Here is a 16,519-nt window from a genome sequence, read left to right on the forward strand (position 1 = left end):
GTATATAAACTAGTATTCTAAGTTCTATATATCGTTACTAAGTTACTAATCATTAAGGTACTTAGCGTAGCTATTAGGCCTATTATATATTATAGGCTATCCTCCTTTAATAGTTTCTATAATATATTAGAGTTCCTTCGTTTTATCCCTTATCTTATCGCTCTACTAGGCAAGTCAAATCAAGCATCTATCCCGTTCGCGTGGTTCTATATTAAGTCGGAAAACTTTATTATAGTACTATTCGATTTATTCCTAGAGGAATAGAACATTAGGTCTAGGTCTTTCAATTCCTTAAGTATCGGTTATCTACGATCCATCCTACCTCTGTATAACCGTAAAACCCTACTGCCTTAAGGCTAGGAGAATCGAAATTAGCGGTATATACTCTCCTACCGTGTCCTATTCAGCAAGACCTATCTCTAGGTCTATAGTGACCAGTTCGGAGTACGGTGCTTATTCGTCTTTACCATTGCTATTGTATCCGAGACTGTCTATATTACTACCCTTATCTTTATAGCCTATAGCTACTACTTTGATAACGTCCTTAGTAGTTTCGTTAATAATCGTAATTTCCTTTCCAGGGACTATCTTCTACTCTTTCTTTAGGCTTTAATATTCTTAGTGCCCTTTTTTTCTATAGTTATAGTAAGTAATATTAGACTTATCTTTAGTTGTCTTCTTCTAGTCTTGCTTCTATACTATATCTATATCTACAGCTCCAAGGTATATCCTATATAAGGTACTAACGTATGCTCGCTTTTTCTTATCGTTAGCCTTAACTATAGTTCTATTTATTCGACCTCATTTCTATTACTCCTATATATAGAGTTAATTATCAATTCTAATAGCCTATATAATATATTTATCTAGAGTCTTAAGCTAATCATACTTATATAGCTTATCTTTGACCTTTTCTTTTAAGCTATTATAGAATAGTTATATTAATACTTTATTATTAAACTAAGACTTAAATATGTCCTATCTAAACTATATGGCATAGGAGGTTACTAACTTAGTCTATTAAAGATTAGCAAGTCTTTCTTATATATAAATCTTCTTATCTTTATCACTAAAAACCTTCTAAAGCTCTTCTTCGAAATAGTCATAGGATCGAAAGACTGCCTATATAAACGCGTCTCAGTCGTCTTCGTCTTCCTTAATAAGATAGTTATTCTATATAGGCTTAAACTATCTAAGTACCTTGCCCTCTAATCTCGTAGCTATATAGAGGACTTTAGCTTTATTATCTAGAAACTTGTTATCATTAAGCTAAAAGTAAGATCGGAGATTTATTAGGAATCCTACAAGGTCCTCCTTGGTTCCTCTGTATTTACTAGGTAGTTCGATCTTAATACGGCTTGCTTTGGCGCTCTCGAGTGCCTTGATTTTGGTATAGGCCTTGTTAACTAATTTCTACGAGTGCTTTTTACCGTTCTCGAGTTCCTTGATTTGAGCTTAAGTAGCCTTATCTCTCTAGTCTAACTCCTAGATTCACTAATGGAGTTAACCAAGCTAGGTAAGCAGCTATTTGGCTATAACGTTAGTAGCTATGTCGATATCAAGGTCAAAGTTACCTCCATTCTAAACTATGATAAAATAAAGGGAGTAGTAATAACGTGTAACGAACCTAACTTAGACTTCTTCTAAAAGGGTTTAGACGAAGGTAGATTAAGTAGGACAAGTAGGCAGGTTGTCTAAGGGATTTGGTAAAGCTAAAGGGTTTATAATAATACTAGAGTTATCTCTTATAGTAATTAGTAATGCTTGGTATAAGTACTATAATTATGATTATTACTATTAGTAAACTCTTAGAGTCTACCTAACGAGTGACTAGCTAGCGATATATATATAATTGTCTGTCCCTCTTTAATAGTTATCATTAGTACTATTTCTCCTTTTACTCTGTGATTCCGTGTTATTGACGGTGATATGTTATTATTATTAGTGAAGACCTTAGTCTTAGTGGTGATAATTTTCTGATTGGTCCGTCAAGTGATTGGCTGTTGGAATGTCCTACGTCCTAGTTATAGCCTGCTAGGCCGTCTATATGCTTATCTGTGACATTGCTACTCTTATAGTATAAGGAGTTCTATAAAATGCTATTAGATCTAGGTATGGAACTATTAGGTAAAGAGAAGTGCCTCTTCCTAAGCTATAATAAACGAGTTATCCTAATCTTCTATATTAATGACTTCTTAGTCTTCTTTTATGAAAGTAACGCTATAGTGGCTAAGTAGGTAATAGAAGGAATTAAAGCTTAATACGACATCTATAAGTAAGGTAATGTTAGTTAGTTCCTTGGTATTAAGGTAATTTGAGACCGACCTATATATAAGATATAGTTAGTCTATAACTAATATATTAGAAAGGTAGTAAGAAGATATAGGCTAGATATGCCTAGTATATATAAGCTAACTCCCTTAAGCTATAAAGAACTTAAGAAGTTCGAAGGGAGTACTACTAGTACGTAGATTAAAGAGTATTAGGAGCTCGTTAGATTAATCCTATATTATATAGTTATACTATATCTAGATATTATATATATCTGTTTAATACTCTCTCGATACCTAACTAACCTAGGACTAGACTACTTATTATAGGTATAGCAAGTAGTAAGATATCTATTTAGGAGCTCTTGTCTATTAATCTAATATAGAGGTAAGCAAGCGCTAGAAAGTCTAACGCTTATAATTACTAGGGACACTTTATATATAGATAATCTAGATATATAGTATTTATTATAGGGATATATCTTCTTCTTATTTAGAGGTCCTATTATATAGAAGGCATTATACTAGGATATTATCATAATGTTAAGCACTGAAGTAGAACTTCTAACGCTTTTCCTTATAGTAAGAGAAGCTATAGCACTTAAAAGGCTATTTATGGATATCGATCTTAAGCTCGGAGAACTCTAGAATATCTATTACAATAATTAGTAAACTATTTGACTAGTAATAGCTAAGAACAAACGTATTAACACTTGCCTATAGTATATAGATATCTATAATATATAGTTATACCAGGAAACGGCGAAAGAAACGTTTAAAGCTATATATCTACTAATTAGTTAGATATTAGTAGATAGGCTTACTAAATGACTTAGCCGATAAGCCTTCAAGCGCTAAAAGGCTCTCCTTAATCTTTAAGATATTAGTTATAGGCTTATATAACTAAGGGGTAGAAGATAAATCAAATTTATTAAATAAAATACCGCCTAATACTCCCTATTTACTACTATTAGCTATTACTAGGATTAATAGCCTTGCCCTTACCTTTATCCTAGCCAGGTAATAACGTAATATCTAATACGTCATTAGACATGTTAATATAAGCATTATAAGCCTCCTTAATCTTACCTAACTAGTAGAAGATATTATATATGGAGTAGGCGATCTTTATAAAACGCGTGAGTTTAGCCTTATCAAGCTTATACTCCTTTATATCGTCCATACTAGCACATTTTAGGTCACTCCGAAGAACTATATATAACTTCCTAAGATCCTATATATAACTATTAGTAATTTACCTATATATTAGAGGTAGAGGTTTAGGATCTAGGGACTTATAAAAGCCTTAGCTCTATCTAATAGAGCCTTTATTAAATTGTAACGAACCTAACTCAGACTTCTTCTAAAAGGGTTTAGACGAAGGTAGATTGAGCGGGACAAGCAGGCAGGTCGTCTAAGGGATTCGGTAAAGCTAAAGGGTTTATAACAACACTAGAGTTGTCTCTCACAATAGTCAGCGATACTTGGTATAAGTACTATGATTATAGGTTGCTATTACTAGTAAACTCCTAGAGTTTACTATAACGAGTGACTATTTATATGTATATATACTTCTGTCGGTCGCTTATAGTCCCCTTCTATCCTGTCCTTAGATCGCCTTCGGTAGCTAGCTATCCTCCGCTATCTTTCCCTTTTTGGCAATTGTTCGCCCGTAGTAGCCTACGCTCCCTAGCGATCCTATGTTAGCCTCGCTTTGTGCCCTTCTTGATTGGTGGCTCATTTAGCCTGCTATACCCTACTAGGTCGCGGTATATAGTTAGCTTGTAACACAATGCCCCCTTTTTAGGGCTTTTGACCCGAAAGCTTCTTATGACTTGTTTTAAGTACTACTAATACCCCCTTTTCCTAGTAGGTAATGTCCTTCTTCTACTAACTTCCTTTTGCTATAGCTAATCGTATTCCTAGGAATTGTTACAATCTTAAACGTAAATGACATACTATTGTAATTAAGATTAAGTAAGAGGGTTATAAAGTTACTATACCTTATAAGCGTTATTAGAATATAAAGCTATGAAAGTGTTATATAATAATAGAAGGTTTAAACAAGTATTAAAATTATATTTATATAGGTAAGAAATATAATAGTCTAAACGTTATAGATACCTATAGGTTCCTTGTTATTTTCCTTTATAATCTTAGGTTACTAACTATCTTAGTTCTTTCGAATTTGTTAGAGTAAGAGAAGGTTTCAAGGGAGATTACTAAGACCGAGGCATTACTTGCTTAGACGTTAAGCCGTTTAAGTCAATTACGTCGTTTATAGCAATCCCTACACGATCGTAGTACTAAAGTTTTTCGTCGTGGCGTAGCTTGTCTAGAGGAGGAGGAAGAGCTAGATACTCCTTTGCCGATGTCAGAGACGTAGACCCTCGTAGGTCAGGCTTAGGCGTTAGGTACTTTTGATATACTTAATTAGAAGTCGATTAGGTTAGATCCTAGTCCTAATTCTAGTAGGTTCCCCTCTTTTTCTATTGGAGAATAGGCTTTAGAGCTGGTTTTTATAGCTAGTTAGGATTCTACTAGTAGAACTACTTTAGTTTCTTAAGGCAATTTAGGTTCTTAATAGGTTCCTATAAGTTGTCTTCTAATCCGAAATCAAGCTATTTAACTAGGTACTATAGTTCTCTATTAATAATATATAAATCTAGAATTTCTTTGACGTTCTATTCTTCTTCTTTATCTTTTACTTTGATATATATAGTAACCTTAGCATTTTTCGGTGCTAGTTCGAGAAGCGAAATATAAAAAATATCTATCTATAGTTATATAGGTAATAGTAATGATAATTAGTAGTTAGATGTCGAAATTCGTTCTTTGATAACAAAGGGTCTGACCTTCTTAAAGTCTAGCTTTATATTTAGTCATTTGGTTTATAAGTTTCGTATAATTAGATAGACTTTGTCTCCCCTCTCTAGGCAAGGTCCCTTGAGCCTATATTTATTGTAGTAGTTCTTTATTCTGGTCTTAACAAACTCGAGTTCCTTTTTAAGCTTTTTATATAGTGCGTATATTTGTTCTGCTTTGACTACTACTCTTAGTACTATGACCTCTAGTCCTTGCCTAAGGTCTGCTTTATATCCGTAGTTCGCGAAGAATAGTATGACTTTGGTCGTTTTCGTTAGTGTTATATTGTAAGCGAGTTATGCTATTGGTAATAGTATGACCTAGTTATCTTGCTAGTAGTTGATATAAGAGCGGAGGTATTGCTTAATAACTTGGTTTAGTCGCTCTATTTGTCTATTAGTCTACAGGTAATATATTGTTAATAGCTTACTATTGATACCTAATCATTATATTAACGCTTACTAGAACTTTAATATAAACTTAGTATCCCTATTAGTAATCTATTCTTATAGCTAAGCATATACTAATGTAACTTGCCAATAGATTATGTTTACTAACTGTTTTACTATCTAGGACTCCTTATAGGGAAAGAAGTATACCTATTTAGTTAGGCGATCTACTATAGTGAGAATACTATTGTAGATTACTCCTATAGCTATATCCTTAGATTTTAGTAGCTTTGTAATAAAGTCTATTGTAACTAAACTCTATAGTTTATTAGCTATTAGCAGTGGCTAAAGTAGCCTATACAGCTTATATTATACTGTTTTGCTTCGATTACAAATGTCATGATTCTATACGACTTCCTTAACTTATACCGTTAACTATAGAAAGTCGTAGTGTTTCCTAACTTATGTAATAGTCTTCGTAACTCCTTTATATCCTCTAAGTTTCGACTTATAGAGTTCTCGAATCATCTATAGCTATTGATCCTGGTCGTAGATATATGCTTTGCCTTGGTACTAGAGTTTCCCTTCTCTTTCTTCCACTTTGTTAGGTACTAGTGGTCCGGGTGCTACTTAATACTATACCTCGTTAATCCTTTCTTCTCGAAAGATTATATAACACTCTAGGAACAAGTCAAGTAGATCATCTTCTACGGGTGTCTATATTTCGTAATATAGCGTTCTGTTTATTCGTTCCTTAAATAACGGTGGTGTTGTTTCTGTTTATCTTTCTATATAATCCGTTTGTCGGCTTAAGATGTCTGCTTATACGTTCTCTTTGCCTTTCTTATAGCGGATCTCAAAGTTGAATTCCGTAAGGAATTCTACCTATTGTATTTGTCGTCTGTTAAGTTCTTTTGTCGTTATAAAGTATCGTAGGTTCTTATAATCTATATATACCTATACTAGTTCAGTTATACTGCTAAGGTATAGTCGCTATTCCTTAAAAGCTTTGACAATTATAAGTAGTTCCTTGTTATAGATTAGATAATTAAGACGTGGTCCCTGTCTTGTTATCCTAATTGTCTTCTAATGGTATAGTCTAAAGTGTCTATTTCTACCTTAAATGGCTTCTTAGGGTCTAGTAGTACTAGTATTAGATCTTTAATAATGGTATTATAGATCTATATAAATGCTTACTTATATTATTTTTCCTATTGGAATTTAGTATTCTTCTTAGTAAGTTCGTATAAAAGTTATACGATTGCTCTAAAGTTCCTAATAAACATTTAGTAGAAGTTTGTAAATCCGATAAAGCTTTATATTTCTATAACTGACGTCGGTTATAGCTAATTCTTGATAGCTTTAACCTTTAAAGGTTTTATCCGAATTTGTCCTAGGGATATCTTGTATTCTAAAAACACCGTTTTCCTAACATGGAATTCGCTCTTTTCCTTGTTAACTAATAGTTTATACGCGTATAGCGTGTCTAGCACTGCGTTTACGTACTTCCGGTGTTTGTCTATTATCTTAGAGAAGATAAGTATATTATCAAGATAATATACTATAAATTTGTCAAGAAAGGGGTAGATAGCTTGATCAATTAGGGCTTAGAACGTTGCTAGCGCGTTTGTAAGTCTAAATAGTATGACGAGGTACTTGTAATAGCCATAGGGTATCCTAAAGGCCGTTTTCTACTTGTCGCCTTCATTGATCTATATATAGTTATAGGCTAATGGCAAGTTAAGATATATGAAATATTAGGCTCCTGCTAACTGATCTCGGAGCTGTAAGATTAATAGTAATAGGTATCGGTTTTTCATAGTCTATTTATTAAGTTGCCAATAGTCAATATATAACTATAGCTTTCTATCTTTCTTAGGCATAAATAGAATTAGGTAGCCTGCTAGCGATGTCGATAGACAGATATATCCTCTTCGAAGGTTTTCCTTTAAATATCGCTTAAGTTCTTTATTTTATATCTAGCTTATATAATAGATCTTAAAGAACTTTAGTTATACTCCTTCCTTAAGCTTAATCTTATAATCCTATAGGCTGTGTTCTAGTAATCCTTCTAGATGCTTTGGTTCAAACACTAGGTATTCTTTATATTCTTTCGGTACTTCCCTAATCTTGTCTCGTCTCTTAGTTTTCTAATAGTATACGAACTTGGTTCTGTCTATAGCAATACTAGCAATTTCTCCTATCTCAACCTACTGCTCTAATTACAATGCTCTGTATTTGTTAATAGAGAGAACAGCTATTAGTAGTTTAGCTTGTTCCTCCTATCGCGATATCGATATTATTATACTGCCTCTTCTAGAGTCTATAGTAGTCTGCCTGCTACTATCTATCTCTTACGGTAAATCTATAGGATATACCTTCCCTTGTCACGGAAATATGCATACAGATGCCGCCTGAGCCACTGGCACGAACGGGCCAATCAAGCCAAAGGAATGATGGACCAATCAGGACGGGATCACGCTTGGCAAGAAATGATCCCAACAGAGGATCACTGGCTCACGATATAAGCCAGGTAAGCCAGTATAAATGATCACCACGACTACTAGTAATCCTAGGAGTATATATACATGTAAATAGTCACTCGTTATAGTGGACTCTAGGAGTTTACCAGTGGTAACAATCACAATCACAGTACTCATACCGAGCATTGTTAATTACTGTAAGAGACAACTCTAAGTGTTGTTGTGAACCCTTTGGCTTCACCGAATCCCTTAGACGACCCGCCTGCTTGTCCCGCTCAATCCACCTCCGTCTAGACCCTTTTAGAAGAAGTCTGAGTTGGGTTTGTTATACGTTATTACTACTCCCTTTGTTCTGTTATGGTTCAGAACAGAGGAGACTTTGACCTTGACATCGACATGGCTACTGACGTCACGGCCAAATAGCTGCTTACTTAGCTTGGTCAACTCTAGTAGCGGATCTAGGAGTTGGACTAGAGAGACAAGGCTGCTCAAGCTCGAATCAAGGAACTTAAGAATCGCGAAAAGTACTCGCAGAAGTTGGTTAACGAGGCCTACGCCAAAATCGAAGCGCTCGAGACCGCCAAGGCGAGCCACATCAAGATCGAACTACCTGGTAAATACAGAGGAACTAAGGAGGATCTTGTAGGATTCCTAACAAACCTCCGATCCTACTTCCGGCTTAATAACGACAAGTTTCCGGATAACAAAGCCAAAGTCCTCTATATAGCCACGAGACTAGAGGGCAAGGCACTCAGATAGTTCGAGCCTACGTGGAACGACTATCTCACTAAGGAAGACGAAGACGACCGAGACGCATTTATACAGGCAGTCTTCCAATCTTATAACCGTTTCGAAGAAGAGCTTCGAAAGGTTTTCGGCGATAAAGATAAGAAGATTTATACACAAGAAAGACTCGCTAATCTTCGACAGACCAAGTCAGTAGCCTCCTATACCGTATAGTTTAGATAGGACATGCTCAAGTCTCAGCTTAATGATGAGGCGCTGATGCAATTGTTCTACAATGGCCTGAAGGAAAAGGTTAAGGACGAGCTATACAAGTACGACCGGCCTAAGACCCTAGACAAATACATCGCACAGGCCATCAGAATCGATAATCAACTCTATACACGAGAGTAGCAGAAATGAGGTCAAATGAACAGAACCACGGTTAAGGCCAATAACAAGAAAAAGCGAGCATACGTCAGTACCTCGTACAGGACGCACCCCAGAGCTATAGATATAGACGTAGCGTAGAAGCAAGATTAGAAGAAGACAACCAAAGACAAGTCTAATGTTACCTACTATAACTACAGAAAGAAAGGGCACTATAAGCGAGAATGCCGGAGCCCGAAGAAAGAATGGAAACCAACCCCTGGGAAGGAAATTGTGGCTATCGACGAAACCACTAAGGACGTCATCGAAGTAGCGGCCACGAGCTACAAAGACAAGGGCAGTGACACGGACAGTCTCGGACACGATGGCAACGGTGAAGACGAAGCACCGTACTCCGAACTGGTCACTGTGGATCTAGAGACAGGTCTCGCCGAATAGGACACGGCAGGAGAGTATGCACCGCCAATTTCGATTCTCCTAGCCTTGAGGCAGTGGGGTTTCATAATCACGTAGAGGCGGGATAGATCGTAGACAACCGACACCTAAGGAATCGAAAGACCCGGACCTAATGCTCTATTCCTCTAGGAACGAATCGAATGGTACCGTAACGAAGTTTTCCGACTTAACACGGAACTACGCAAATAGGATAGGCGCTTGACTTGACTTACCTAGTAGAGCGATGAGATGAAGGACGAAATGAGGGAACTCCGATATATCGTAGAAACCATCAAAGGAGAATAGCCTGTGACATATGATAGGCCCGATAGCTACACCGAGTATCTTGACGGCTAGCAACTTAGTAACGACGTGCAGAACCTAGAATACTAGTTTATACGAGCGAATCGTGGGAAAGACGAACGTATATAGGAAAGTTACTAGAAGAAATACTCCTATCTTAGCACTAGAGTACCTACGGTCTACGTATAATGGGAAGGATTTGGGAAAGAGTTCTAATACCTTCTAGGCAACGCTATACGACTGTACCTGTGACACGAGGCACATACACAAGTGCCCTAGTTCCAGTGTATGGCATACGAATGCCGATATCACTTCCACAACAAATTCGAAAACAATCACTAGCCGACCCGACAGGAAAACAGGGACGGAGGCTTGTACCCTGTGGAATGGGTCTACGATGCAGGAAACAGAGCGGCCGAATTGCTCTAGAAGATCGAAGCCCGCGATCTAGAAAGCATCATAATAGTTCTAAGACGAGCCTGGCCTAGGCACTACGGAACCGGACGAGATATATGGGACTCGTGCTAGAGTAACGATTACCTCTATCACGCGGACGAAAAGAAATTGCGAATTCGGGAGCTTTAGACGAAGCTATAGCACGCACGATGGAAAGCAGAACAGACCTAATAGTAGGAAGCCACAAGCACCTAATGGCTTACGGAAATGAGTACGATCGACGAAGCCGCTATTAGCCGAACAACCGAAGAGGTTAGCACTAACCTAGGAAACGGGTCAGGGCCCTTCGAGGGGCCCGAAAACCATTAACGCCCGCGTAGCGGCGAGTGGTAGCGTAGTACAGGAGGAACTGGCGTAAGAGACCACTATACCGAGACCTCCTAGCAGAAACATAGGAAATCGCCGTAATCTTTGGACGACGGCGGCAAGACAAGCAACTATGGATAATAGCACAATAGAAACGGCACGAAATGCTCATACTAGTAGATAGTAGAGCAGAGATGAACCTGATTTCGCCGACACTTGTGAATTAGCTGCGGATACCCTGGAGAATGAAGCGGAAGTATAGTATAGTCAAAGGGCCATTTCCGACGTAATAGGTACGTAGAGAGACTAAACCGATCGACATCACTATGGTAGGGAAGACTATAGCAGTCGTATTTAGCATCGTAGACATAGGTAACAATAAAGATATAATATTAGGGTTACTATAGTATGAAGATTACGACCCGGACATTAGCTAGAAGAATGGTAGCTACCTACGACCCCGAACGGAGTCGTATTCGACCAGCGAGATGGGGAGCGTACAAGGATCGCGAGAGGACGATGCTCAAGGAAAGGCATGTCCCACGGATCCACCGCAAGAGACAGACAATGGTAGGCAGACCACTACAGACTCTGGAAGAGGCGGTATAACGACATCGATATCGCGACAGGAGGAACAAGCTGAATCGCCGATAGCTATTCTCTCTATTGACGAATGCGGAGCACTGTAATAGGAGTAGTAGGTTAAGACAGGAGAAATCGCTAGTATCGCCATAGACAGAACTAAGTTCGTATACTACTAGAAAACTGAGAGACGAGACAAGACTAGGGAAGTACCAAAGGAATACGAAGGACACCTAGCATTCGAACCGAAATATCTAGAAGGACTACTAGAACACGGCCCATGGGATCACGAGATCAAGCTTAAGGAAGGAGCACGACTAAAGTTCTTTAAGATTTACTATACGAGCCAGACATAGAACGAAGAACTTAAGCGATATTTAGAGGAGAACCTTCGAAGAGGACATATCCGCCCGTCGACATCGTTAGTAGGCTACCTAATCCTGTTTGTGCCTAAGAAAGACGGAAAGCTACGGTTATACGTTGACTATCGGTAACTCAACGAACAGACCGTGAAAAACCAATACCCGTTACCGCTGATCTCACGGCTCCAAGATCAGTTGGCAGGAGCCTAATATTTCACGCATCTTGACTTGCCATCGGCCTACAACTATATACGGATCAAAGAAGGCGACGAGTGGAAAACGGCCTTTAGGACACCCTATGGCCACTATGAGTACCTCGTCATGCCATTCGGACTTACGAACACGCCGGCAACGTTCTAAGCCCTGATTGATCAAGCTATCCGACCCTTTCTCGACAAATTTACGGTATGTTATCTTGACGATATACTCATCTTCTCCAAGACGATGGACGAACACCGGAAGCACGTGAAAGCAGTGCTAGACGCGCTATATGCGTACAAGCTATCAGTCAACAAGGAAAAGAACAAATTCCACGTCAGGAAAACGGTATTTCTAGGATACGAGATATCCCTAGGATAAATCCAGATAGAACCTTCAAAGGTTAAAGCTATCAAGAATTGGCCACGACCGACGTCAGTCATAGAAGTACAAAGCTTCATCGGATTTGCAAACTTCTACCGGATGTTCATTAGGAACTTTGGAGCGATCGCACAACCTTTATACGAACTCACCAAGAAGAATGCTAAATTCCAATGGGAAGAACAACACGAGCAAGCATTCATGTAGATCCGGAACGCCATTACCAAAGACCTAATACTAGTACTACCAGACCCCAAGAAGCCATTCGAGGTGGAAACGGACGCTTCAGACTACGCCATCGGAGGACAATTAGGACAACGAGACAAACAAGGGAAGCTACATCCTATAGCCTTCTTTTCAAAGAAGCTTAACAGACCACGTCTTAATTATCCGATTTATAACAAGGAACTACTTGCGATTGTCAAAGCCTTTAAGGAATAGTAACTATACCTCAGTGGCATAATTAAACCGGTATAAGTGTATATAGATCATAAGAACCTACGATACTTTATGACGACGAAGGAACTTAATAGATGACAAATACAATGGGCAGAATTCCTTACAGAATTCAACTTTGAGATCCGCTATAAGAAGGGCAAAGAGAACGTACAAGCGGACATCTTAAGCCGACGAACAGATCACACGAAAGGACGAACGGGAACAATACCACCGTTGTTTAAGGAACAAACAGACGGAACGCTACATCACGAAACGCAGACACCTATAGAAGATGATCCACTTAACTCGTTCCTAGAATGCTACGTAATCTTTCGAGAGGAAAGGATCAACGAGGTATAGTATCAAGTAGCACCCGGACCAGTGGTACCTGACGGAGTAGAAGAAAAAGATGGGAAACTCTGGTACCGAGGCAAAGCGTACATCCACGACAAAGATCAACAGCTGCGGATGATTCGAGAACTCTACGAGTCGAAACTCGGAGGATACAAAGGAGTCACGAAGACTGTCGCACAAGTCAAGAAACACTACGACTTTCCACAGTTAACGACACGAGTCAAGGAAGTCGTACGGAACTACGACATCTGCAATCGGAGCAAAATGGCACGATACAAGCCGTATAGGCTACTTTAGCCACTACCAACAGCTGACAAACCATAGAGTTTAGTTACAATAGACTTCGTTACAAAGCTGTTAGAATCTAAGGACATAGCTACAGGAGTGACCTACGATAGTATTCTTACTATAGTAGATTGCCTGACTAAATGGGCATACTTCTTTCCCTACAAGGAGTCCTAGATAGTGGAACAGTTGGCAGACATAATCTATCGGCAAGTTACATCAGTGTATGCTTGGCCGCAAGAATAGATCACCGACAGAGACACCAAGTTCGCATTAAAGTTCTGGCAAGCGTTAATGTAACGATTGGGCGTCAATAGTAAGCTGTTAACGGCATATCACCCACAGACTGACGGACAAACGGAGTGACTAAACCAAGTTGTCGAGCAGTATCTCTATTCTTACGTTAACTACTAGCAAGATGACTAGGTCATGCTGTTACTAGTAGTATAACTCGCCTACAACACGACGCCAACAGAAACGACCAAAGTTACACCGTTCTTTGCGAACTACGGATATGAAGCAGACCTTAGGCAAGGACTAGAGGTTACAGTGCCGAGAGCAGTAGTCAAAGCAGAACAGATGTACGCACTATATAAGAAGCTTAAGAAGGAACTCGGGTTTGTCAAAACCAGAATGAAGAACTACTACGACAAACACAGGCTCAAGGGACCTCGCCTAGAGAGGGGAGACAAAGTCTACCTGATCATACGAAACTTACAAACTAAATGACTAAGCACAAAGCTAGACTTTAAGAAGGTTAGACCCTTCGTTATCAAAGAACGAATTTCGACATCTAACTACCGACTATCGTTACCGTCATCTATACGCCTACAGACAGATGTTTTTCATATTTCGCTTCTCGAACCAGTACCGAAAAACGCTAAGGTTGCTATATATATCGAAGCAGAAGACGAGGAAGAAGAATAGGACATCGAAGAAATTCTAGATTTACGTATTATCAACAGGGAACTGTAGTACCTGGTCAAATGGCTTGATTTTGGACTAGAAGACAACTCATAGGAACCAGTCAAGAATTTGAACTACCCTAAGAAACTAGAATAGTTCCACCGGCAGAACCCGGATCGACCGTAGGCACTGGCTCGGACAAAACGGCCAAGTCGGCCTCCGACAAATCCAGGCCTAAAGAAGACCAGTCAAACGGGACATCAGCACCCTAGGACCGTATATCACTAATAACGCGTACTTCGGACTCCCGCACCCTCCGTTCTTCTGCCTCTATTTCCTCTAGAGACTATATACCTCGACGAAACAGCTCGGAACCCCGCTCCTTCAAGAAACGTTTCTGGCGACAAAGGCAAGCTAATCGACTGACAGCCGTCTGAAGTTGAGTCTGAAGGACAAAAAGGGCCTCTTTAGCATCGGCCTCTTCTTGTTCCACACGCTTTTGTTCGGATATAATCTTCGTTACTATAAAGAATTAGCTACGAACATTAAGGCAACAAACTAGGTTACGAACAAGCAGACGCTACGTCGGAACCATCGTAAGAACGACCCTAACGTACGTACTCGCTACAACGAGAAGAGCCTGACGCCATACAACAAGCCAAGTTCTGCTTAAAACACCACAAATACGGTATAACGTCTACACCAGAAGAATCAATAAAAGAAGCAAGCGTAGCGCGCTGTTAGGATTTCGAAGATCGGCGCTTAGAAACACGATCTGCCATCTTGTTAGTCACCAGCAGTACGGGAAAAGGGAAAAAATTACGAGGCATACGTGGAAAGGATGTTGGCGCTATTTGAAACGGCCTAAAAGAGGGCTTTCGGGTCGAAAGCCTCGGAGGGAGGGCATCGTGTCACGGAAATATGTATACAGATGCCGCCTGAGCCACTGGCACGAACGGGCCAATCAAGCCGAAGGAATGATGGACCAATCAGGACGGGATCACGCTTGGCAAGAAATGATCCCAACAGAGGATCACTGGCTCACGATATGAGCCAGGTAAGCTAGTATAAATGATCACCACAACTGCTAGTAATCCTAGGAGTATATATGCATGTAAATAGTCACTCGTTATAGTGGACTCTGGGAGTTCACCAGTGGTAACAATTACAATTACAGTACTTATACCGAGCATTGTTGATTACTGTGAGAGACAACTCTAAGTGTTGTTGTGAACCCTTTGGCTTCACCGAATCCCTCAGACGACCCGCCTGCTTGTCCCGCTCAATCTACCTCCGTCTGGACCCTTTTAGAAGAAGTCTGAGTTGGGTTCGTTACATCCCTTAAGTATTGTCTGCTTATAATCTTTATATACTCCCTATCTTACTAGTTAAATATAACTCCGTTTAGAGTTATAGGTAGCTATTATTCTTCTAGCTAATGTCCGAGTTATGATCTTTATACTATAGTAACCCTAATATTATATCTTTATCGTTACCTATGTCTACGATGCTAAATATAACTACTATAGTCTTCCCTACTATAGTAATGTCGATTAGTTTAGTCTTCTTATATACCTATTATATTAGAAATAGCCCTTTGACTATGCTATACTTTCGCTTCATTCTCTAGGGTATTTGTAGCTAATTTATAAGCATTGGCAAAATCAAGTTTATCTCTGCTCTACTATTTACTAGTACGAGTATTTCGTGCTGTTTCCATTATGCTATTATCTATAGTTGCTTGTCTTACCGCCGTTATCTAAAGATTGCGGCGATTTCCTATGTTTCTGCCAGGAGGTCTTGATATAGTGGTCTCTTACGCCAGTTCCTCCTATACTACGCTACTACTTGCTGCTATATAGGTGTTAATGGTTTCCAGGCCCCTCGAAGGGCCCTAACCTGTTTCCTAGGTTAGTGCTAACCTCTTTAGTTATTTAGCTAATAGTAGCTTTGTCGATCGTACTTATTTCTATAAGCTATTAAGTACTTATAGCTTCCTATTATTAGGTCTGTTTTGCTTTCTATTGTATATACTATAGCTTTATCTAAAGTTCCTAAATTCGCGATTTCTTTCCGTCTATATAATAGAGGTAGTCATTGCTCTAGCACAAGTCCTATATGTCTCGTCCTGTTCCGTAGTACCTAGGCTAGGCTTGTCTTAGAACTATTATAATGCCTTCTAGATTGCGGGCTTCGATCTTCTAGAGCAATTCGGCTGCTCTGTTTCCTATATTGTAGACCTATTCTATAGGGTGTAAGCTTCTGTCCTCGTTTTCTTGTCGGGTTAGCTAGTAATTGTTTTCGAATTTGTTATAGAAGTGGTATTAGCATCTATATACTATATATTAGAACTAGGGCACTCATATATATGCCTTGTATTAAGAGTATAGTTA

General features: G+C 39.1%; 2 protein-coding genes across 2 annotated transcripts; one reads left to right on the plus strand and one right to left on the minus strand.

Annotated features, from left to right (window-relative positions):
* Nucleotides 1–6,870: 6,870 nt before the first annotated feature.
* MYCTH_37424 (uncharacterized protein) lies at nucleotides 6,871–7,080 on the minus strand (the record flags this gene model as incomplete). Its single annotated transcript, XM_003666342.1, has 1 exon — nucleotides 6,871–7,080. A coding segment is annotated over one exon (210 nt), but the record flags the coding sequence as incomplete, so codon positions are not given.
* A 4,028-nt stretch (nucleotides 7,081–11,108) lies between these two features.
* Nucleotides 11,109–11,924, plus strand: MYCTH_2130296 (uncharacterized protein; the record flags this gene model as incomplete). The annotated part of the gene is made up of 2 exons (XM_003666343.1): nucleotides 11,109–11,190; nucleotides 11,827–11,924. The coding sequence occupies 2 exons, from the start codon at nucleotides 11,109–11,111 to the stop codon at nucleotides 11,922–11,924; spliced, it is 180 nt and encodes a 59-aa protein (XP_003666391.1).
* Nucleotides 11,925–16,519: the final 4,595 nt, after the last annotated feature.

Source organism: Thermothelomyces thermophilus, chromosome 6 (genome assembly GCF_000226095.1).
Source record: "Thermothelomyces thermophilus ATCC 42464 chromosome 6, complete sequence".
In the NCBI taxonomy this organism is placed as follows: Eukaryota; Fungi; Ascomycota; class Sordariomycetes; order Sordariales; family Chaetomiaceae; genus Thermothelomyces; species Thermothelomyces thermophilus.